Source organism: Engystomops pustulosus, chromosome 3, assembly GCF_040894005.1.
Source record: "Engystomops pustulosus chromosome 3, aEngPut4.maternal, whole genome shotgun sequence".
NCBI classification, from domain to species: domain Eukaryota; kingdom Metazoa; phylum Chordata; class Amphibia; order Anura; family Leptodactylidae; genus Engystomops; species Engystomops pustulosus.
This window is the reverse complement of record NC_092413.1, coordinates 52,057,076-52,076,087: the sequence shown is the minus strand read 5'-3', so window position 1 is coordinate 52,076,087 and position 19,012 is coordinate 52,057,076. Positions and strand designations below refer to the sequence as shown.

At 43.0% G+C, this 19,012-nt stretch overlaps 1 protein-coding gene across 1 annotated transcript in view; it reads left to right on the top strand.

Moving 5' to 3' along the window:
• The window catches only part of TMEM178A (transmembrane protein 178A), a 215,973-nt gene continuing 196,961 nt past the window's right edge, over positions 1 to 19,012 (top strand). The window contains exons 1-2 of the mRNA XM_072140753.1: positions 1 to 202; positions 1,325 to 1,460. Coding sequence (XP_071996854.1) covers positions 1,352 to 1,460 — 109 coding nt within the window. The 5' untranslated portion in view covers positions 1 to 202; positions 1,325 to 1,351. The remainder of the gene's footprint in view (positions 203 to 1,324; positions 1,461 to 19,012) is intronic.

Genomic DNA, 19,012 nt, shown 5'->3' with positions numbered 1-19,012 from the left:
TTCCTCAGGCTGCTGCCTAATACCTGAGGTTCTGGAGATTTAAACCCCAGAGCAGAGTTCCCCATCTGGACTCGGCTGCATCTGTACCAGCCCAGCCTGAACCTACTACCAGGCTGAGAGTAACCTTCCTGCAGACCAGCTCACCAGCTTGCTGAAATCTGCTGTTATAGTTTGGCTGTTGCCTGCTGGTCAATAAAGAACTGTAAGTTGATTTGCATAACGTTGCCTCTGTCTTATCCTTGGATCTTATCCTTGGATCCACCACGGGCTTCCCCATCCATCATCCAGGGATTCATCCTACAGACACCTCAGGGGTTGGCCCAGGGGGAAACCCTTGCATCAGCCTCTCCCTCCATATTTCTTGCACACACCAGCTGCTGGAGACCTGCAAGGCAGTAGGACAGCCCTCCGGTCCCTATACCAAGCACCGTGACCACAGCGTGCCCAAGGCGGCACTACCCAGCCACTCTGGCATTCTGGGCTCTGTCTGCCTCCAGGTCCCCCAAGAAAAGGCTAAGCCCCAGTGGGGGATGTTGCACCTTCTTCTTTATGTCTTCAGAGGCTGTTACACTGCCGTCTCCCTCTGTGGGAGATTGCAAATGGCAGAAGAAGGGAGGAAAAGCTGAAGGAGCATCGTGACATTGCTCTGCCACAGTGTAACAGTCTGTAAAGACCAAGTACAGTGGTGGTCAGGTAAACCTCCCCCTTAGCACCTCTGGCTCATTAGCATAATTTTGATAGTCGATTTTAGTAAAAAGGAGGCCATGGATAACAAATAATTAGATTACCACAGTCAGTCTTGGATCTATAAGTAAATGTTCCTGGTTAATCATTCTTGATTTTGATGGTAGATTCCTTTAAAGGAAACCTGCCACTTCGGATAGGTCTTCTAAGCAGCTCAGGGTGAGCTGGTGCCGGTGCTTATCTTCGTTATTTTTTTTTTTTTACGAAGATGAGCGCCGGCACCAGCTCACCCTGAGTAGTGGTCACTTGCTAAAGGGGGATTTGGGACAATAAACTACTGGTCCATAAGAACCTGTGTGTGGTTTAGTGTCCAAATCTCCCTGACAATTCCTCTTTAAATGCTCATTGTACAGTATAATTGGAGTGGACTATTCAAAGTATAGGTGATAATTGTGTGTTCTCTGGCACTTTACTGCTAGTATGCCCATGATTTCTAGCTAGAAGTGAGGTGACCATCCATGTGCCCCGTGGCAGTGTGTTTGTGTATAATAATTCCTATGAATGGAGAATGCTGTTTGGCATTCAATAGACATGCAAGTCTTATCCCAAAAAATTGTTATCGTTTTTTTTTTTTTGTCAGCAAGAAGAAATCCAAACACAGACTCGCATGAAAGTCCACATGTGTGAACAACAGAAAGATCCAAGTTCTTATTCCTATGAAGATGTAGAATTCATAACATCCAACGCATGCAAGAAACACCTGATATGTTGCACAGGTAAAAAATATTTGACGATGCATAGGAAATAGTTAAAGTCAGATATAATACATGAAAAATGGTCTATGAAATCACTTTTCATGTCCTGATGTATTTGATTTTCCTCTTAAAAAGTGATATATTATAATCAATATCACTAGTGCATTTTTATGTAATGTTGATAATACAAATTTTTTTGGATACGGTACATCGTGGATGACTTGATAGTATACTTTGATTAGATGTTTATTCACATTACTAATCCTTTACTAAATCTGTTATAAAAAAATATAACCACCGTAATAAACATCAGTTAACTGACCCAAACGTTTAGTACCCAAGCAATGCGTTGCTACAAAGTTCTGTCATTGCAATGACTAGTGTGAAGGTACTAATACAATATTGAAGCATTTTGGACAGTTTTTTTTCTACTTTTTAATGTCAGAGACTGGTACACATCTGCTGAAGGTTGTTTAGGCCAAAGCAGTCAATACCGGTTATTAGTGCCATAGCACGTACTATATCTGTCAAATTGTTTTGTTAATAAATTAGTTCAAAGTCAATTTTGATATATCACATTACAGAACAAGTGTTATCCACAGCAAATATGAACAGATGGCTGGTTCAAAGAGAACATATGTTCTAGGAATAAAGAACCAGAAAAGGTTACCGTTTACAATTGCATTCACTGTGGTTGGCATTGGATTAGTGCAAATAACCTGATGCAGCATGCCATAGATGAGAAGAATTGTTGGTACATTGTGGTAAATAATTTTCCAACAAACAATTGGTGTGTTGGCAAATGGCCAGCATGGTGACTGAATGGTTAGCACTACAGCCTTGCAATACTGGAGTCCTGGGTTCAAGTCCCACCAAGGTCAACATCTGCAAAGAGTTTGTATATTCTCTTTGGGTGGGCTTCCTCCAGGTCCTCCGGTTTCTTACCACACTCCAAAACATACTAGTAGGTTAGATTGTGAGCTTCATGGGGACAGAGACTGATTTGGCAAGCTTTGTGTAGTGTTATGTCATCTTTGTGCACTATATAAAAAGAATTATTATTGTAAATTATGTCAATGTCCAATACAAAATTTAATCACCTTACCGGCTCCATTTTGTCTTTACTGAGATTCCATTGTTTGTGGCTGTGGTTTCTTGAGTTATCTATTTATTGAGATGCTTAGAACATATAACTCTGCCCTTTACCTTGCTAAACAGATCTATTTTACCAATCCAATATCCTTGCTCTCTATCAATCCAAAAGGCTCTTCGATACTCTTCACTCCTTATTAACTAAGGTCCAGCAATGTGTCATCTCCAGAACCTTGAAACTCTTGGTCTATTCACGATTGACCCGCTATCTCTCAGCTAACTCCTTCCTCAATCCCCTACAATGTGGTTTTCGTACTATGCATTCTACCGAAACTGCATCTCCAATTATCTTCTCACTGCTAAATCCAAAGGTGACTATTCTCTCCTCATCCTCATTGACAATATGGAGCGAAGTTTGCTGCTCCTGGAGCACACACTTTCTGGGGAAGATGGGTGTGGGGAGGGAAGTATGGAGGTGCAGAGGGAGGGGGCAGCTAGTTGGGTAACATGTAGAAGGCGGGGTAGAGGGAAGAGTTGTAGGCAGTCTAGTCCTGATCCGGTATACCCCAAGTTTGCCAGGCTGGCGGATGAGGGGGATATCCGTTCTGGGGTAGCAATGCTGCAGCAAGACATGGCCTCTAGCAACCAGAGGACTGTCTGCTCCAGTAAGAAGGGTAATGAGAGCTCAGGCAAGGTCAGACAGGCGCTGGTAGTGGGAGATTCGATTATTAGGGGAACAGACAGGGAAATCTGTCACAAAGACTGTGTATACTGAACAGTGTGTTGTTTGCCGGGTGCTCGGGTTCGGCATGTTGCAGATTGGGTTGACAGATTTACTGGGAGGGGCTGGTGAGGAACCAGCGGTCATGGTCCACATTGGCACTAATGACAAAGTAAGAGGTAGGTGGAAGGGATTTCAGGGATTTAGGCCATAAGCTCAGGGCAAGGACCTCAAAGGTAGTTTTCTCTGAAATACTACCTGTACCACGTTCCACACCAGAAAGACATTGGGAGATCAGGGAGGTAAATAAGTGGCTCAAAAGTTGGTGTAGGAAGGAGGGCTTTGGGTTCATGGAGAACTGGGCTGACTTTTCTGTCGGCTACAGGCTCTACAGTAGGGATGGGCTGCACCTCAATGGGGATGGTGGAGGAGTGTTTAAACTAGAGACCTGGGGGGAGGGCAACTACACTTGTGCAGGGCAGATAGAGAGCTGGGAAGAGTCATAGTCCATGGGGGAGGAAGGGGGCCTGGAATGAGATTGGGGAATAAGGACAAAAGGGATAGGAAAAACCATATAAAGTGCATGTACACAAATGCCAGAAGCCTCACAAACAAAATGGAGGAACTGGAACTCTTGATGTTGGAGCAGAAATATGATATAGTGGGTATCAGTGAGACCTGGCTGGACAGTAGCTATGACTGGGCTGTTATTATAGATGGTTATAGTCTTTTTAGAAAGGATCATATAAATAAAAAAGGGGGAGGGGTTTGTTTATATGGGAATTCTTGCCTCAAGCCACTACTGCGAGATGACATCGGTGACGCAAATGCAAATGTGGAGTCCCTATGGGTGGAGATAAGGGGAGAGAAAAAGAATAATAAAATATTGCTAGGGGTTTGTTATAAGTCTCCAAATATAATGGAGGCAGCAGAGGAAATGCTGATAAGTGAAATGGATGCGGCTTCAAAGCATAGTGAAGTACTTATCATGGGGGACTTCAATTACCCAGATACTGACTTGGGGGCAGAAACCTGCAGGTCCTTCAAAGGTAGTAGGTTGTCAACAACAAAACACAATTACCTGTCGCAACTAGTCCTGGAGCCAACAAGAGGGGGGGCACTGCTGGACCTTATCCTTACCAACAGACCTGATAGAGTATCAAAGCTACAGGTTGGGGGGAACCTGGGTAATAGTGATCATAATATCATTGATTTTGTATTACGCTTTACTAAGAGCATTAGGGAAGGGGCAACAAACACTCTAAACTTCAGGAGGGCAAATAAGCAACTAAGGGAAGACCTTAAAGGAATAGACTGGGACAATGTTATCAAAGACAAAAGCCCCCCCCCCCAAAAAAAAAAAAATAGGGACTTTTTCTCATATATTCTAAAAAAGTCCTGTGAGAAACACTTACCTTATGGGAAAAAGCATAAGAGGAACAAGAAAAAAACTAACTAGTCTTGTAAGGAAAGCAATAAGCGAGAAAGATAAGGCATTTTAGGTGCTAAAACGTGAAGGTAGCGATGAGGCATTACAGGATTATAAAGAGAAAATAAAAGGTTGGTAAATAAAATGAGAATGCTGGGGAAATCTGTGTATTTGGGTAAGTAATTGGCTTAATGATAGAAAACAGAGTCGTCATTAATGGCACATTCTCAGATTAGGTTGACGTTACCAGTGGAGTGCCACAGGGGCAGTATTGGGGCCACTTCTTTTTAATATTTTTATTAATGACCTTGTAGTGGGTTTACACAGTCAAGTTTCAATATTTGCAGATGTTACTAAGCTGTGTAAAGTAATAAATACTGAGGCCGATAGATTAGCATTACAGAGGAATTTGTGGAAGCCCACTCCTGTCCGGCCACGCCTCCCCCCTTCACGCCCCACTGGCGTGAAGGTGGCGTATTGGGGAGAATAATCGCAAAAGCAAGCAATAAGCTAACATTTGCGATTATTTCAGGGCCTCTGCGCCACTGGCGGTGCGCAGAGGTCCTGATAAATATCCCCCCTTGACTTTATGGAGCACAGCTATGTATTAACAGAAAAAGTGACTGCTATGCTGCAGAATATTTTCTAAAACTTTTTTCCATGCTGGGAGTAGTGGCCCTAGACAAAACCTTTCATACCATTATCCTTTAATAACTGAGGGGCTGTGTCCAAATATCAATATATGACTAAAGTGACTGGTGTCACTATTCTAGAGTGTAATGCTTTATTGGAACTCTGTAGAGGGTAGGTATTGGTTTTCCTCTATGATTTTGTGCGGTGCTTTGGATATCCTTCATATCTCCCCATATACTGTATACCTTGAATATCTCTCTGTATTGCAATTTGCCACTGATTTTGATTCACCAACACTGGGTATCCAAAGTATTCAAAGCATTTAAATGTTCCGCTCTTTGTTTCATTGCAGGCAATTGGTAAAATCAAAAAAGTTCTTTTTTTGCTCATTAATATACACTCTGCACCCCATCTTGACAGAAAAAAACTGTAATGGAGATATGTTTGCTAATTTATTAAAAAAGAAAAACTGAAATATCACATGGTCATAAGAATTCAAACACTCTGCTCAGTGTTTAGCAGAGGCTCCTTTTGAGCTAGTACAGCCATTCTTGGGAATAATCCAACAAATTTTTCACTGCTGGATTTGGGGATCCTGTGCGAGGTTGGATGGTGAACATTGGTAGATGCCATTTTCAAATCTCTTCACAGATGATCAGTTAGGTCAGGGCTCTAAGAATGGTCACAGAGTTGTTCTGAAGCCTCTGCTTTGTTATTTTAGCTTTGTGCATAGGGTCATTGTCTTGTTGGAAGTTGAACCTTTGGCCCAGTCTAAGGTCTAGAGCCCTCTGGAAGAGGTTTTCATCCAGGATATCTCTGTACTTGCCCGCATTAGTCTTTCATTCAATTTCAACCAGTTGTCCTGTCCCTGCAGCTGAAAAACACCCCCATAACATGATGCTGCCGCCACCATGTTTCAGAGTGTGGAGAGTGTGCAATCATGCACAAAAATTAGAACTTTTTGGATCTTACCAATTGACTGCAATGAAGAGTGTTTCATTGCAGAGTGAAAAATGTAAAGGGTCTGAATACTTTCCGTACTCACTGTATATTGCAGTACATACTCGAAGTGTGATGAAATGGCTATGAATTTATAGTATAGTGTTATGACTTTTCTGGTATTAAGGGTTGCTTGGCAACTGAATCATGAATGCACTTCACAATTTTTTTTCTTAATATCGTGTTTAAGAAAGTAATTAGTGATTTGTAATTTCTATGTTTCCAGTCTGAGTGCTTTTTCTGTAGCCCATATTTTTGTGTTTTGAAATGTTATTCCTCAACACTTCCACATTACTTTAATATCATTTACATTTGACTGATGCTAATCAAGCAGATGTAAAAGCCATAAAATAAACAATAAGGCTATCTGCACATGGAGCAAAATAGCAGCAGAATTCACTCAGCGCTTTTATGCAGCGATTTTACTGTGGTAGGATAGTGGAGATCCATAAAACACAGTTATGACTAGGACATGCTCTACTTTTTAAAGCGTTGCATTTAGTGCAGCCGTGTGCCGACCATTCAAAAAAAAAGGACAGCAAATGGACGTTTTTTACTATCATGTGCATCTAGCTTATTACTACTTATGTTTATTTAGGATGCACTCTGGTGGTACAGTAAATACTTTTCTAAACTCTTTTTCTCAAGCATTTTCATATGAATGTTTTATTGGTAAAAAGCACCAGCCCCTAGTGTGGGACTGAAGAAATAACTTGAACGTAGAAACTCCAAGTATGAGAAACCCCAGAAGCTCAGTGCTACCAGTGGTAACCTTTGAGCCACTATGAAGTCCAACCAGGGTTGGCAACAGCACTGGGCATACCTGGGCATGTGCCGGGGCCCAGAGCTGCTGGGGGGTGGGCACTTAAGGCTGTATCTAGTGCATTCATAGGAGGTGAGGGGGGCTTTATATAAAATAACAATGAGGGGGCTATTGGTAAGATAAACTTAAACTAAGGAATATTTTAGAGAACAGGAAACTGTTTTAGTTTCTGAATTTGTAATGCTGTCACGTGAGTTCACTGCAAAGGGGCCCAGTGAGGCTCTGTCCCCCAGGGGCCTACTGAAACCTGGAGCCTGCCCTGAGTTAATGTGAAAACTTTGATGTGCATTGGTGTTAAGATGTAGAGTATACCTGTAGGTCAGTGATGGTGAACCTTTTAGAGACTGATACCCAAACTACAACCAAACCAAAATGCAAAGTGACAACATGTTTTGTCAAGGCTTTTAATTATATCGGTGTACTGAGGACACCAATACAATTATAAGAAAGAGGAGAAATTCTGATTTTCATTGTAGCTTCCTTCCAGGGTCCCCTGAACAGGAAGAACTGTGGAGCCCAGAACAGGAGCTCCAATAATAATGCAGCCTTGTCTGCACCTCCTAGCTCCTCCTGTTGTCCCAGGCAGAAAGGATGTTTAGCTTTAAAGGAAACCTACCACCACAAATCTACCTATAAAGGTAGATTGGGTGGTAGGTGGATCAATGGGACGTGAGGATAGCCCTTTTAAGGGCTAATCCTCACGTCCCCACACTTTTTTGATAACTTTTATTCCACATATATTCAAATTTTCTTATGCGGCTACTGGGGCGTGGAGTAGCCGCATCTGAGGTTACACGAGGCGGCTACTCCACGCCCCGGTAGCCACTTCACCCCTCCTACTCACCCATCTTCGGCGAGCAGCTGACGGCAGACGGCAGGATCGCCGGACGAGGGCGCGCAGCTACACGGAGCTGCGCGCTGAAGATGGGTGAGTAGGAGGGGTAAAGTGGCTACCGGGGCGTGGAGTAGCCGCCTCGTGTAACCTCAGATGCGGCTACTCCACGCCACCGGTAGCCGCATAAGAAAATTTGAATATATGTGGAATAAAAGTTACCAAAAAAGTGTGGGGACGTGAGGATTAGCCCTTAAAAGGGCTATCCTCATGTCCCATTGATCCACCTACCACCCAATCTACCTTTATAGGTAGATTTGTGGTGGTAGGTGCCCTTTAAAGTAGCCCTGATCACAGCACATCCTGCATGGCCAAGGATGGCAGGAGGAGGTTTTGAGTCCTGTATGGAAACTCTGTGCTGGGGTGATGGCTCGGGTGGCCACAGAGAGTGCTCCCATGCCATAGGTTCACCACCACTGCTGTAGGTGTTTGTTTTGACTGTTTTCTGCCCTTTGCAAATATATATGTGTATATTTTTGTGGACTTTTCACATGACATGAAGAAGGCACCAGGATAAAGCTGAATTTTTTGTTAGATAATCATATTTTTATTCCATTATAAAGTACTAGCTGTTTGTGGAATGACCCTGTAAGGGAATGCATTGATTACATTATTAATTTACAATAAAATTAGCTTAGTCTTAAGTTTAATTCACATAATATATACAGCTCCCAAAGTACAATTCTGTTTCCTATACCATACATCCTCAAGCACCTTCCTCCTTGTTAATGATTCATTCATAACACAATGTTCTGTCCCTTCAGATCACAGTTTACCATTCTTCCCCCTCTCTGATTCACAGTTTCCTCTTCATGTTTCCCTGCTGCCTGCTCTGTAGTATTCATTCAGTATTAATTCTATGACCACTAATTCCAAACTATGTATATTAAAAACACTAAATGATTATTTGAGAAAATAAAACACACTCAGTAATGTCATGTTGGATAACTACTCTGACCATTATCTAACTAAAGTGGTTGTCCCATCATACCTATTAATCACTTACATTTAGAATAGTTAAAGGAAACTTACCATGAGGAATCTTCCATCACATCTACTTCTGATAGTAGATTCCTCATGATAAGTTTCCTTTGACTATATGGTGGGGCAACCCCTTTAATTAGATAGTGGTCAGAGGAGAGGAGGAGGCAAGAGGACAGAATGAGGATAGAGGACATGGGGGCTGGAGGATAGGAGGAGCCTAGGGGACAGGAGGAGGAGGCTAGAGGACTGGAGTATGCTAGAGGAGGCTGGGGGACAGGAGGATGCTGTAGCAGACTTTGGGAAAGGAGGTAGATGCTGGGGGACAGGAGGAGAATGCTGGAAGACAGGAGGATGGAGAAGGAGGCTGGGGGCAGGAGGAGGAGGCTGGAGGACAGGAGGAGGATAGATGGCAGGGGGCTGAAGGACAGGAGGAGAATGCTGGAGGAGGCTGGGGGACAGGAGGAGGTGGCCGGGGAACAGGAGGCTACAGGAGGAGGCTGGAGGAAAAGGGGGCTACAGGAGGAGGCTGGAGGAAAAGGGGGCTACAGGAGGAGGCTGGAGGAAAAGGGGGCTACAGGAGGAGGCTGGAGGAAAAGGGGGCTACAGAAGGAGGCTGGAGGAAAAGGGGGCTACAGAAGGAGGCTGGAGGAAAAGGGGGCTACAGGAGGAGGCTGGAGGAAAAGGGGGCTACAGGAGGAGGCTGGAGGAAAAGGGGGCTACAGGAGGAGGCTGGAGGAAAAGGGGGCTACAGGAGGAGGCTGGAGGAAAAGGGGGCTACAGGAGGAGGCTGGAGGAAAAGGGGGCTACAGGAGGAGGCTGGAGGAAAAGGGGGCTACAGGAGGAGGCTGGAGGAAAAGGGGGCTACAGGAGGAGGCTGGAGGAAAAGGGGGCTACAGGAGGAGGCTGGAGGAAAAGGGGGCTACAGGAGGAGGCTGGAGGAAAAGGGGGCTACAGGAGGAGGCTGGAGGAAAAGGGGGCTACAGGAGGAGGCTGGAGGAAAAGGGGGCTACAGGAGGAGGCTGGAGGAAAAGGGGGCTACAGGAGGAGGCTGGAGGACAGTAAGCCATAGGAGGAAGATGGAGGACAGGAGGCCACAGAATGAGGAGGATAGAGAACTAGGACCACACCATGCAAGGAGGGGTAGGGGTAGGAGTACAGATAATATTCTTTGTAAGTTTGGGGAAATAAATAAAAGTGGAAAACCAAATGTAAAGGAAGTATACTATTAAAGAACGGTGTAACCATACCTGTGTAGTAAGTAGCAGCAGGATCCAGGTTTGCAGCTCTTGCATGATCTTTGAGCCTGAAGAGCTTTCTGCTCTTAACAATGGACTGTTCCACAGCCCCTCACCTTTTCTTTGAGTGACTGCTGTAAGTATACGACCAAAATCCTGATACAGCTCCTACTCATAGCAGAGGGTCTGAGGAGCTGCACAGTGCAGAGAGCAATAAGCTCTTCAGGTTGACAAACCCACCCAGAGCCCTAGCAAGAGCAGCAGAGCTGGATTATAACTTTTCACAGTCCGTTCTCTACTTACAACATACACAAACATGTGGATGCCCACATCTCCAGAGTCACTACCTAACATTGTCTGTAGCGTTGTATAGTCAAAACTTCTGTAAGGTTCCCTTTAAAGGGAGTCTATAGGATGAGAACTGTCATTACTGATCAACATCAGTCAAATTTCCAGATACTGTGACATTAATAAATAATTATGCAACAACAAGATATGCTTTTAGAAAAGATGCTAGGATTTCTAGAGGGAGCCTTGGCCTAGATATCCTCCATCGTCTGGTAGTTGACTCCTGTTTGAAACCTGCTGTACATTAAATGACATTACTACAGAAGACCTTCTTGGTGATAAATGGTCTCCTTTCTGGTCAATCAGCACTGAATTGCAAGCTCTTTGTATTTCTTGCTAAGACAGACACATCTGTGGAATCACTGTTAGCAATTTCAATGCTACCCACCTTAATGATTCCATCCATATGTTATTCAAGTTAAGTTGGTCCTCATTTACATATCCCTAACAGGTATGTGCAATAATGTTTGTGCTCTTATTATTTAGTCATCATGTGTACTGTCTGTGTGTACCACAGCCAGCCCATGGATAATAGACCTATACTTCATTTACATGATTTTTGTTAATGGCTACTGTGGAAAAGCTGCACTTCAATATATATTTTTACAGAATCTAATATGTTAAGTTAGACCTAGAAATCTGGGGGCACATTTACTTACCCGTCTGGGGTAGTTCCCCGAAAGTGCATTGTCTGAACGGAATGCACTCTGCCACAATTCACTAAGATTGTTCACCCAATATTGTGCATGTGTCGCTTCCCTGTTCAGGTCCGTCAGAGTTCACCACCTTCTTCCCGGTGTATGTAGGTGCTTGATCTTGCAACACAGTTGGAAAGTTAAATCCCGCGCTCCCTCTGATTCAGTCAGATAGTCCGCTGGCCTGCCCCATGATTTCTGTTGCATGAAAGCCAGCGCAGCTGCACCACAATCCGATCGCGTGCGACACTATCCCCTGTTGAATACTTGTCACATATTTGCAAACCCCGAAAATGACCGAAAATCTGACGAAAGTGCCATCCGTGACCCATAGTAAATAAGCCCCCTGGTCTCCAACAGCCTCTTAGTCCATATTTTCTCTGCAGAAATATGGATTTATCAGTTTATTGTGCATGCAACAACTTTTATTTTTCATATGGCCATGTGAATACACATTCGGGTATATCTTCTAAAACATGGTCTAGAAATGCTTAAAGGGATTCTGTCATCTACTTTAACCCCAGTAAACTAGCAACACGCTCCACTATAATATGGTATATTCTTTCCAGAAATGCCTCTGGCTATGTCAATGAGAATGTGCTCGCCCAGCCATACTCTAAGCATGCAGAATGACACCTTAATGAGACCCCCCCTTTGTACTGAACTTGCCAGCCAAGTCCTAGCGAAACAGTGTTAGGCACTCTATCCTCACAGATCACTCAGAGAAAGACACAGTGGCGCATGGGACTGGTGTGGCAACTAGGAATAGTAGTCGGTACTACTGCCACTGCACCAGCCATGCCAGCAAAAAGGCTAACACTACTACCACTGTACCATCTAAGCCAGCAGTTAGGCAGGTTAACATTACTGTCAAGGTGCCAGCTAGGCCAGCAGCTAGGCTACCACCACAGCCACTGTACCAGCTAAGCCAGCAGCTAGGCAGGCTAACATCACTGGCATTGTGCCAACTACGCCAGCAGCTTGACTAACAGCACTCCCATGAAGGCATGCTGTGATTTCATGTGATCAGATACATACATGGTGATGTATGAGAATAAAGTTAAAGAATAAAGATAAAGAATAAAGTATGAGAATAAAGTAAAGTTGATTTATGGGGATGTAAGGGAAACTATTTTTAGCTAAAAGAAGGTTATCAGTTACTTAATATGGCTCTAATTTAACCTGTCACAAGCTATATTTGTGAAAATGTGGTGACAGGTTCCCTTTAAGGCAGGAGTTTCAAACTAAATTTAACTGGGGGCCACTGGAGGTAGAGTTTGGGTGAGGCTGATCCGCATCAGGTTTTTCACAAAAAAAAGCTCTTACAAAAACATTCTAATGTTATCAAATGTCTTTGTTTTTTCATCTTATTTTGTGTTAAAAAATAAATTAACAAATTCATAAGAAAAAAAAAAATCCATCAGTAATAAATAAATAAAATTAAAATAATAATACATCAGATATAGAAGACTGAAGGCACCACATATAGTTGCTGACTAGAGAAATGTAATTATTATCATTCAGATTCAAATGTCTGTATTAAAAGGTCTTTATCATTTAACTTTTTGTACATAAATGGAACATTGAACATAAACCGTTTTGAACATGGCTACTTCTGCCTACTTTTGTCTTATGGGAGGAAGCAGTTGAAACCCTCAATAGGGCTTGAAGATGTTCATCAGTAAGCCTGGACCTGTACTTGGACTTATTGAAGATCAAAGTAGAGAAGAGCTTTTTGCACATGTATGTGCTCCCAAAAATACACCTGGTTTGCTTGAACATTCGGGAAAGCTCAGGGAAGCTGGGGGCAATTCTCTCCAAAATTGCCTGAGCTTGTCTGGTTTTCCACTCACCTTCCTGAACTTGGCTCAGAGTTCAGAGTTGCACTGCAGGTCAATGAGCTCCATTTGAAACACAGGAGGGGAATCTTGCACATCAAAGCAGAAAGGGTCCACAAAAATTTGAAATGTGGCTCTGTGTGTCTTGCAGTCTGCAAAATCCTCACGTAGCTTCAAAATGACATTCACATACTCCTCACCACTGAAAGGTGTACTTGCATTCTGGGAAACGGCTAAGGTCTGTCTGAGAAAGCTGGGCTTTCCATAAGTTTTGTAGAGAATGCTCTAATGTTGTCATAGGCAGGGCCGGTTTTAGACAAATTTAATAGGAGATAGATAGATGACGGGGAGATTGGTAGGAGATTGATGGGCAGAACGGTGGCTCAGTGGTTAGCACTACAGCTTTGCAGTGCTGTAAATCTGGGTTCAGGTCAACATCTGCAAAGAGTTTGTATGTTCTCTCCGTGTTTGTGTGGGTTTCCTCTGGTTTCCACCAACACTCCAAAATATACTGGTAGGTTGATTAGATTGGGGACAGGAACTAATCTGGCAAGGTGTGTGTAGTGCTGCGTAATTTTTGTGTGCTATATAAATAAAGTAATTATTAATTATTATTATTATAGAAGATAAATATGAAAGATGATGATGATGACTTCTAGATGCAGAACTATAGAAATATGGGCAAAACTAAAAGTGGGGCCCCAAAATAAAACTATTTTATGACCAGTCACAGTCAGTAAGAGGCTGCCTTTAGTATGGTAAAACAGTCTGTAATATGGGAGATTTTAATAGGAGATAGATGATGGGGAGAGATCGATAAATAGGGTTGATAATAGGATTGATAATAGGTCTCTCGACCCAAGGATGCCAGAGCCTCGGGGATTGGGCAACTATGATTTCCTTATAATAAAAAAAAAAACAAAAATGTAGTTTCCTTTGGGCTGAGATGGACCATAACTTTATAACTGTCCCTAATCAACGAATTGGTTTAAGAGTTTTTATGACTTAGTCTCCTGTTTAAAAATTGGAGCGAAAATCAGCTCCAGTCTTTGGAGACGATGCGGCTTGGGAAATGCTTTGAAGCTCGGCACCCTGCTGAGCCAGGTAACACTCTGCTAGCTCCATTAGGCAGATTAAGCTGAGGCTGGGGGGGGGGAAAGGGGGCATTAAATAGTGTAAGGCCTCCCCCAGGCCCTATTTATCACAAGGGATAAGGGTTAAAAACATGAACATTAGTTGATGTTATTCCTTATCAAAATGTAGTAATGTATAAAGTCAATGCAGCCCATTTACTTACCCATTCGCATTGCGATCCCCGATCCAGGCTCTCCGACGATGATGCACTGTGCCACGATCCAGGTAGATCCTGCGCCCGATATCCTGTATGTGTCGCTTCCCCGCTCAGGTCCGCTGCAGTTCACCTTCTTCCAGGTGCATGTAAGTGCTTGGCATGCAACACAAATTTAAATGTTAAATCCTGCGCTTAGTCGGAATCTGTCGGATCATCCGATGGCCCCCGATTTGTGTTGTGTGAATGCCGGTGTGATTGCGAAACAATCTGACGGCGAGCAACACAATCCCCGGCGCGATCCCCGAAAAGTTGGGAAACCCGCTGAAAATGTGCCAATATTTACATTATCTGTGAGGTGCAGCCCCTCCTGTGTGCAGGATCGTCCAAATTCTCCCTGTATCCTGATGGCTAAGAATCTGGAGGGGGTGTACATTTTGGAGGGCTGTATCTGTGGCTCTGTGATACATAGAATCTCACTTCTTTTTTCCAAGAAAAGAGGAGAGTCTCCTCTTTTATATGAATCTAAATTTGTGTTTCTATGTGTCGGGAAAACTGAGATATTGGGGCTTATTTACTCGGGTCCGCTGCCGCACTTTCGGCAGATTTTTCTGTAATTTTCGGGGATTACATGGCTGTGACAGGTATTTAGCAGGGGATTGTGTCGCATGCGATCGGATTGTGGCACAGCTGCGCCAGCTTTCATGCTACAGAAATGGGGGGGGGGATGCCGTCGGACGATCCAACTGATTCGGACTGAGCGCAGGATTTAGTATTCAAATGCACTTACATGCACCATGGATGAAGAAGGTGAACTCTGGCAGACCTGAGCGGGGAAGCGACACAGTGCATTATCATCGGACAATGCACTTTCGGGGAACTCCAGCGGCCAGGTAAGTAAATGTCCCTATATTAACTGTTAAAGTACAGTCGTGAGTACAAAAAATCGCACCTGAAATGATCACTTTAAACTTGAACATCTCTGGTTCCCTGACACTTGGAAACACAATTTTGGATTCATTTGAAAGAAGAGATTCTCCTCTTTCAGGGGGCTCTGTGCAAATTCCCACTTTGCCAACTCATAACGCCGGCCCTGGTCATAGGCAGCACTGACAAGTTGCCCCTGGCCTTGTAACTTCTTGTACGGTACATTAAGCTCATGTGTGATATCAACAAGAAAAGTTTTAAGTCCATGAGCCATTTTAGATAACAGGTACAGCAAACCCATCTTTCTCCATGAAGGCTTTCACATCCGTTCTCAACTCAAATCTCTATCTCTTCAATATGTTTCCCCTGCTGAGCCAACTTACCTTGGTAAAGTATAGCAGATCTCCAAATTCTGACTCCATTTCCTCTAAAACCTGAGCTTTAAGCCCCTGGATCTGATTTGGTTGATGCATTTCACAACAAAAGATATCACATTGTCAGACTTCAGCTATTTGCTACAAAGGGCCTCCTGATGGATAATGCAGTGCAAAGTAATGGCCTCCTCCGCACCTTCCTCTTCCAGTTTTTTTTTTAACAAGTGTCACTAGTCCATTTTCCCGTCCTATCATTAATGGCGCGCCATCAGTTGTTATACCAACAAATCTCCTCCAAGGCAAACCGGCATTCTCAATGGCAACACACAGCGGGGGTCTTGCCATGCATTGCAATCACTGTGAGCAACTACTCTATTACTTCAAAATGGTCATCAACACCACGAACACAGATTGTGAGCTGGCCAGTGTCGGTGATGTCTGTGGTCTTATCAAAAGCGACGCTGAGTATACACTGAAACATTTTAGTTTCTCACACAGTAGATCATAAATGTCACTTGACAGGTCAGAAATGGACTCTGCTACGGTGTTGGCAGAAAGGTTGATGTTGCTAAACTCGCCTTTCTTTTCCAGACAGACAATACTTATAGCCTGTAATATGCACTTTTTTACAAATTCGCCTTCTTTCAACCGCTTTCCTGCGTTAGCAATCATCTCCCTAACCACTAGTTTTGACTGCTGCATCATTCTCTTTGGTCGCTTTATTAAAGAAATCTTGTTGCCCCAGTAGATATGTTTTAAGATTAGCGACCCGGTTTGCTCTTTCATCTCCCTGGTATTCTGCATACTACTCAGGATGTCTAGTTGTATAATAACGTTTCAAGTTGTGTTCTTTATGCGCTGAAACTTTCTCTGTGCAAATAAGACATTTCGGGATGCCCCTGTGCTCAACAAAGAAATATTGCACTTCCCACTTTTCCTGAAATTGTCTGTGCTCCTCAGCAGCCTTTCTCTTCACTGTAGGCTTTGAAAAAGACATATATAACCTATAAATCACAAACCCTATATATAGTATATACTCAAAAATTCTTACAAACCACAGGTATATCAAAATATCAATATAATTTAAGTTTCCCAGTCCTTTTGCCCTTTTTCAAGACTGCATGCAACGGAGGCTGCAGGTGTGCGCATGCACCGGAAGTGACGTGGTCCTCTCATCTCAACACAGCGTCCTGAAGAGGTACGCTGGTCGAGTGTAATGGAGCGAATTTGTGTTTGCATGCCCCTGATAGGACACTCTGCCCCCAGGTAGGTAACAACAATGTAATTGCCACCTGGATTGGGTACTATATAGGAGTCCAACACACACTAGTCTGACACCCCTTGACGAACCTGGGTTCCAAACATGCATTGGGGTGCTGGACAGTGTGACTGCATTCCTGTGGTTGGTGTAAACTCTCTCTTGTTTGGGACATGGCTTGTAGATACAAATGACACTTTTTGCAGATACCAGTTGATGTTGGGTTTATCATATATATGATGTGTGATGATAACGCTTTCTGAGTATTATAAACATGTGCAATATTGATAGTGTCTGCAGTTGCACTTTATTGGTATAGCTTTGTTGCACTTTATTGGTATATACTTTATAGGTATCTGAGATCCCACTGGACCCCCTGGACACTGCAAGTATATCACACACTCTCTAAGCCACCTCCACATGCCTGGCTATTACGCCTTACCCCTCTGCCCCTAACAGGGACAAAGGCGTTTTTTGGATGAACCCAGTGATCCCCTGATGATCCCCATAGGGCGAAACAAGCCTTGTCAGGATTTGGGGTACTTTACCCCATTCAGGACATCGAAGTCAGAATATTTCTAGTTGCCCATGGCAACCAATCACAGCTCAGCTTTTATTTTACCAGTGCTCATGAATATTTTAAAGGGGAGCAGTGATTGGTTGTCATGGGCAACTAGAAATATTCTGACTTTCAGACAGCTTGATAAATCTGCCCCATTATGTAAAATTGCAATGAATTATCACTGATTCTTAATATAGCTAAAAAATGTATACTGAACTATCATGTTTACAATAACTGCTTTTCTATGTCATGGTGGTACCATTGGTCCTCCTGAGGGTTTGACCACGCATTCATTTTTCAGATGCAGTTTTCGATGCCCAAACCTGGAATGGAGTAAAAATAGTAGTAGGATTAGCAGCACCTTTCAATTATTTGTCTCAACCCATTATCATCCACATTTGCTTTTGGCTTCAAAAGCTACATCTGAAAAACTGAACTTCTGGACGCACCCTCAGGCTCCAGGACTGGCTGGTATGACACATTTGTATAACAGCAGTGAAATGTCTGGCCTGTGTGCCATATTACAAAAGGTCTTATAAATGAGAACAGCGATAGGGGCCACCTGGGAAGCTATTGGGGGGGGGGGGGGTTATTTATGGATTAAAAGAAAAAAATCAATACTGTTTTCACAAGAATCTAATATATTCTACAAGTACTTCCCCGTACAGTTGCACAGGAGTTTACAGAATGTCAGAACTATAGGAGGAGGTTTGAAAAAAGCAATTCACATTCACCATTAAAACTTATCCTGTGCTTATTCTAAGAGTACTGTTTATGGGAATCATAGAAGTGTCGTCAGTACCCTCCACAATATGCACATATAATAATATAAAATCATATATAAAAATAATCCATAAAAGTCTGTTTTCTTGCCAAAAACAGAAAGACAGATGAAGGAGACTAGAGTTGGCACCCTTGTTAACCAGAGAAGGTAACACAGCCACAGGCACTGACCATCTGATTAACAACCACCAGCTCTTATGGCAAATTGTTCATTGAACAAAAGAAAAAAGATAAGGACTCCTTTGATCAATCTTTACTCACAGAAAACAAAGAAGGGCTTTCAATGGTATTAAAGGCGAACGTTTACCTTCAAAAGCTATCAGTAGCTTCCAACAGTTCCATATACATAAATGTTCAGCTGGGCCATTAATGTATGTTTTTTCAGTGTAGAGAGGGAATAAGGCAAAATGAGACACCTCTCCCTTGAAAAGAGATTGCTTACTGATTATTTTTTCCCTTGATATTTTCCCCGGATATTTACTTACTTAAATGGTTCGTCCAGAATTACTTTTTTTTTATATGTCTGTGGACAGACTTCAGTGGGTTGTCCATTCACCCTTTAATTAGGCTGCTTTCACTGATGATCCTCTATTATCCCTCTCTCACCCTAGAGATACCCTAGTCAAAGTCTTGGATCTTCTTCAGCAATATGGATCCCTGTCAAGCTTCAATATAAATATAGACAATCATAA